Here is a 6,000-nt window from a genome sequence, read left to right as displayed (position 1 = left end):
GTACAAGATTAGGTTGAAAAACCTCTGACTTTTTGACTCATGAGAGAAGAAAGTTCATGGTAACGGAGGGAAAAGTAACAGAGGGAAAATTGTACAAACAAGTAGAAGGTGCAGGATTTTACATCATTTGTCGCTTTTTTCTTCTGAAAACTTTAATATTACTTCAAAATGAAAGAAAACTATTTCTATAAAATATGTCAGTCCTTCTAAGCAAATTTTTATCATTTAAATTTTTTTTTTTGCCCCTTCATCAACAGTTCAAAGATGGAATAAGAGAAGATAATCCTTTATTTTCTCCCATGGGAGAAATTTGTCTTGGGACGGGGGGTCACAGCTTTATTAAAAAACAGGACGACACAACACAAAGCAGCACATAAACAAAAACCATAGAACAAAGTAAATATGAGACCAAGTCTGACTCGAGTGATGCACCAACAGGACCTTTAAATTATTCTTAACAGGCAGGACCTCTGCGTTCTTGTATTCTATTCATTACTGCACATTCCCTAAGCCTATGTGCAGTTTTAATTGCACAATAACACAAGATATGATGAAATACAAACATTTATTTACATGATTTTCAGGTCTTTGAAATTTGGGAAATAATTTTTGTTCCATGTTTCATTCATGGTCTGTTTAAAACGGATGGAACTTTAGAACCAAAAATGGTCCAGAAAAAAGGTGAACAGTTTGATAAACTCGAGTACATATGTATCTGTTCAATACTTTTTATATCAGATGAATTAACTTGAATTTTTGGTCTTGTTGTTTACTTCTACTTGACTTTGCCCTTTTGCTTAAACGTTACTAGACTCAGTGAAAAAGACGTTTAAATGATTTTACATTTATCGTGAACCTGTGGCCTTCAGTCAAAAGTTTTTGGACAGTCCAGTCGTAAATGACCTGAAACTGAATAAGAGCAGAAGAATCTCTGAAGGGTTTCATCATGCTCGCTTTTTTCTTTTTCTTTTCCAGCGCGTGTACATGTCCCCCCTCCCCGTGGACTGCACCAGATCGTGATTCACTCTCAGGACGTGAACCTCGCCGCTTCGCAGGTCTCACGACGTGTCATTTGCAAACCACAAAAAAAAAAACGGCACGGTGATCATTTAAAACGGCTCATTCAAATGTAAACAAATGTGTGGTTTTACGCTCAAACTGCAGGTGTGGAGGATCAAGAGCGAGTGCAGGTCCACCTCCGCTTCACTCCACACCTCCAGGAGTCACAGGGGAGTGGAGTCTGCAGGCGGATGATGGACGGAGGCTGAGGCGCTCGGCTGCAGACGAGTGATGAGGCGCGGCTCGTCCAGAACCTGAAGCGACGCTCGTCTTCCCATCGTCCAGGGTGTGACTCAACCCAGAACTAAACCTGGACTAAACCTGGACTAAAACCTGGACTAAACCCAGAACTAAACCTGGACTAAACCTGGACTAAACCCAGAACTAAACCTGGACTAAAACCTGGACTAAACCTGGACTAAACCTGGACTAAACCTGGACTAAACCCAGAACTAAACCCAGAACTAAACCTGGACTAAACCTGGACTAAACCTGGACTAAACCCGAACTAAACCTGAACTAAACCTGGACTAAACCTGGACTAAACCTGGACTAAACCTGGACTAAACCCAGAACTAAACCCAGAACTAAAACCCAGAACTAAAACCTGGACTAAACCTGGACTAAACCCAGAACCTAAACCCAGAACTAAACCTGGACTAAACCAGAACTAAACCTGGACTAAACCCAGAACTAAACCCAGAACTAAACCCTAGAAAAACTAAACCTGGACTAAACCTGGACTAAACCCAGAACTAAACCCAGAACTAAACCTGGACTAAACCTGGACTAAACCTGGACTAAACCCAGAACTAAACCTGGACTAAACCTGGACTAAACCCAGAACTAAACCTGGACTAAACCTGGACTAAACCCAGAACTAAACCTGGACTAAACCTGGACTAAACCCAGAACTAAACCTGGACTAAACCTGGACTAAACCTGGAAAACCCAGAACTAAACCCAGAACTAAACCCAGAACTAAACCTGGACTAAACCTGGACTAAACCCAGAACTAAACCCAGAACTAAACCCAGAACTAAACCTGGACTAAACCTGGACTAAACCCAGAACTAAACCCAGAACTAAACCCAGAACTAAACCCAGAACTAAACCCAGAACTAAACCTGGACTAAACCAGAACTAAACCTGGACTGAACCTGGCAGAAACCAAAACTAAAACAAGAGCAACGTGAGTCAAATATATATAAATATATATAAATATATATAAATATATATAAAGCAGCACTGGATCCACCAAGAATGTGTGTGTGGTTCCTTGTTGTAAAGCTTTGAGTCTTGAAGGTGGAAAAGTGCTGTAGAAAAATGTGACAATTTACTGTTTATTTTCAGCCTCTGACCCCAGATCTGCTCTTCCTGCAGACAGTGTGAACAAGTTGTTTTTTCTGGCCAGAAATCTTAAGATTGAGTAAAAGTTCATGCTGGAACTGTTCGTATTTCAAACATTTGTTGCCTACTTGAGAATATTTTATTGGACTTTTATTTAGTTTTATCAAGCAGATCTTTGCATTTATTTTATTTTCCAGTTTGTATAATGTTCAAACAAATTTTAATAAAAACACAAATAAACAACAAGCAAATGGTTTTACATTTTGTTCCCAAACTGAACCGAAAATGAACCAAACCATGAAGTCAAAACCGACGTACGAACTGAACTGTGATTTTTGTACCATTTTACCTTTACTTTTTACTCTTGTTGGACTTCTGCAAATGAAAAATTCAGTTTTGCCGTGGACTCTACCTGGACGACTGAGGGATTTTACACACTTGGATCACTGTACTTCAACTTGAGTAATATTATTTTGAAGTAACGTTACTCTTGAGCAATTCTTTTTTCCATGGGGCCACATGAGAAACAGAAAATATTGTGGAGGTTCAGGCCTAAATGTTTAACTCAATTCTACATAATATGAATTGTATTTCTTTATAAAAAGCAGAAAATCTCATTGTTTTGATGAGCTGCTCAGACTGGGAAGAGTTTATGTTCTGACTCAGCGATGAAAAAGTGAAGCTGCCTTAAAAAAAACTGTCATTTACAGAAGAGAAAGAAAAACCAAATCAAAACAGAACAAAAGACAAACAGACTAAGACGACATTCATAATATACAATCAGTGTTGAGAAGGTGACTTTTAAAATGTAATCCCCTACAGATTACAGATTACACACACCAAAATGTAGTTTGTAACATAATCCATTAAATTACTAAAAGTGAGTAATGTAATCTGAATACTTTGGATTACTTGATATTGTCATGTTTTTAAAAACTACATGAATGAACCAACTACATCCTGAAAATTTACGTTTGTTCTCTTCAAATTAGACCTGGTTTAGTCTTGGTTTAGTCCTGGTTTAGACCTGGTTTAGTCCTGGTTTAGACCTGGTTTAGTCCTGGTTTAGACCTGGTTTAGTCCTGGTTTAGACCTGGTTTAGTCCTGTTTTAGACCTGGTTTAGTCCTGGTTTAGACCTTTTTAAGTCCTGGTTTAGACCTGGTTTAGTCCTGGTTTAATCCTGGTTTAGACCTGTTTTAGTCCTGGTTTAGACCTGGTTTAGTCCTGGTTTAGTCTTGGTTTAGTCCTGGTTTAGACCTGTTTTAGTCCTGGTTTAGTCCTGGTTTAGACCTGTTTAGTCCTGGTTTAATCCTGGTTTAGTCTTGGTTTAGTCCTGGTTTAGACCTGTTTTAGTCCTGGTTTAGTCCTGGTTTAGACCTGGTTTAGTCCTGGTTTAGACCTGGATTTAGTCCTGGTTTAGTCCTGGTTTAGACCTGGTTTAGTCCTGGTTTTAGTCCTGGTTTAGACCTGGTTTAGACCTGGTTTAGACCTGGTTTAGTCCAAAATGTGAAAACAAGAAAATCCCTCTGTGTAATCCATTTATTTCAACAAAGTAACTGTAATCCAATTCCCACTCACTGAAACAGTAACTGTAACTGAATAGTTACTCATCATTTGTACTCTGATTACTCCGGTACATGTAATCTGTTACTCCCCAACACTGTATACAGTCAGATTTCCGTACATTTCTCTGAATTTTATCACCTCACCTCCATTTGTAAATTAGTGGAGAAAAAAAAAAAAAAAAAAGCAACTCTCAGAACAAAAATGTATTTTTATCGAAAACAGGAGCAGCGCAAGTGCAGCTTTAGTCCAGGCATGAGGTTAAATTATAAAACATGTTTATGTTTCCAAATGAGCTTCTGGAGCAACAGTCTGGTCTTTATCCACTGTTTTATGAAGGTTTAATGGTTCCTTAAAGTGCCAGACCTTGTTTTAACTCGAGTCCGTGAACCTGGAGCCCAACAACGAGCCACTTTGTCTCTTTGGTCTTCGGCGGAACATGCGGTTTCCACGCGGACCTCTCCAGCACCTCTCCAGCCTCTTTCAAACATTCCCCCCAAAAAACATTCCCACACTTTTCCCCTCCGCATTGTCGACGCGCGCTGAAGGGACTTTGCGTTTCCATGGCGCTCACCTCAAACCTGAAAAGAAAGAAGCGAGGGGAGCGCGCTCTTTCCTCTTCTCTCTTTCCGCTGCTCTGTGCCAAGGAGCGCAAACATTCCCACGTGACAAACCCCCGGGCTCCTCCTCCTCCTCCTCCTCCTCAGCCCCGACGCACCTCCAAGCGCGCACACTCACCGAGCAACTCTCCACAGCTCCGGCTTCCAACTTTTTTTCCACCGCTTCGGACCAACTTTGCAAACCCAAAACCGAGCGTCGATTGTGGTTTTTACGCACGGGCCCGAGCTCTGGGGTGAGGGTCTTTTTCTCAGATGGGACACACGCGCGGAGCTGCTGCGGATTTCTCTCTTTGCTGATCACTTTTGGGAGTTTAAAAAAAACATGCCGGAGCAGATCAGTATTTCCGACTTCGTGGTGCTGACGAACGAGGATTTAAACTCGCCGGGCTCGTCCAGTTTCCAGTCCAAGATGAGCGACTGTCGGAACACGGTGTCTGTGGTGGAGGAGGTAAGAGAAGCGCGCACCTTTGTCCCTGTCCCGGTGCTGGCGGTGCTCGTGGTGGTTACCTGGGGACGTGCGCCGCTCCAGAGTCGTGACCACAACACCGACACGGCAATAAAATAACCTCTGGCGCAGTTTCATTGCTCTGAAATCGCGTTTGCACCGAAAAGAAAGTGGCAAAAAACTCTACACAAACGGATTTCGTGAGCGCTGACAGCAAAACATGTTGATTATCTTAGGTTGTTATGTTGTTTTGGGTCAACTGCAGTGTTTCAGTTTTGTTTTTATAACCTGTGCGTGACATTTAGAGAGATTTTGGTGAAATTTTTGAGCAGAAAATGATTCAAAGTTGCACATTCGCACAAAGTATCACCAAGAAAAGATTTGGCTTTTTGCGTACCGGGTTTAGTTTTCAAATCAAAACCAGGACTGTTCCAGGTCTAATCCAGGTTTAAATCAGGTCTAAAAGTGGAGTTCATCATTTCCACTGTAGTTTTTGACAAGAATTTATCTAATAAAGTGGATAAAATTAACCTAAAATCAAGAGAACCCACAAAATATCCAAGTACCACCTGCAGGAGCTCAGTGTTTTGTCAGACAGTGTGACATTTGGGATCAGAAAACAGTTCAAAGTTGCCCACAGGCTCTCAGAACATTCACACAAAGTACCAACAAGAAAAGATTTGGCTTTTCGAGGACCAGATTTAGTCTCGAATCTAAATCCAAGTTTATAACAGGACTGTTCCAGGTCTAATCCAGGGCTAAATCAAGTCTCGAGGTGGAGTTCATCATTTCCACTGTAGTTTTTGACAAGAATTTATCCAAAGGTGGGCAGAAAAGTGGATCAAATTAACGTAAAATCAGTACCACCTGAAGGAGTTTGTGTACATGTCCTTCAGTTTGAGAAACACCGACCTACTAACCTCGATGTGGAGGCAACTTCAAATGTGTGACTAACTGGAAAT

At 41.0% G+C, this 6,000-nt stretch overlaps 2 protein-coding genes across 4 annotated transcripts in view; both read left to right on the top strand.

The window, feature by feature from the left end:
- e2f2 (E2F transcription factor 2) overlaps positions 1-1,097 on the top strand; it is a 66,467-nt gene extending 65,370 nt beyond the window's left edge. The window contains exon 9 of the transcript XR_008632897.1: positions 976-1,097. The gene's annotated coding sequence lies outside the window, so the exon portion shown is untranslated. The remainder of the gene's footprint in view (positions 1-975) is intronic.
- A 3,620-nt stretch (positions 1,098-4,717) lies between these two features.
- The window catches only part of asap3 (ArfGAP with SH3 domain, ankyrin repeat and PH domain 3), a 114,636-nt gene continuing 113,353 nt past the window's right edge, over positions 4,718-6,000 (top strand). For all 3 annotated transcript variants that reach the window (XM_055158742.1, XM_055158749.1, XM_055158737.1), the window contains exon 1: positions 4,718-5,041. In XM_055158742.1, coding sequence (XP_055014717.1) covers positions 4,916-5,041 — 126 coding nt within the window. In that variant the 5' untranslated portion in view covers positions 4,718-4,915. The remainder of the gene's footprint in view (positions 5,042-6,000) is intronic.

This window comes from Boleophthalmus pectinirostris, unplaced genomic scaffold (assembly GCF_026225935.1).
Source record: "Boleophthalmus pectinirostris isolate CB_2022bp ecotype Guang Dong unplaced genomic scaffold, ASM2622593v1 HiC_scaffold_10, whole genome shotgun sequence".
In the NCBI taxonomy this organism is placed as follows: domain Eukaryota; kingdom Metazoa; phylum Chordata; class Actinopteri; order Gobiiformes; family Gobiidae; genus Boleophthalmus; species Boleophthalmus pectinirostris.
The sequence above is the reverse complement of the archived record's forward strand: the minus strand, read 5'-3'. Positions and strand labels throughout refer to the sequence as shown.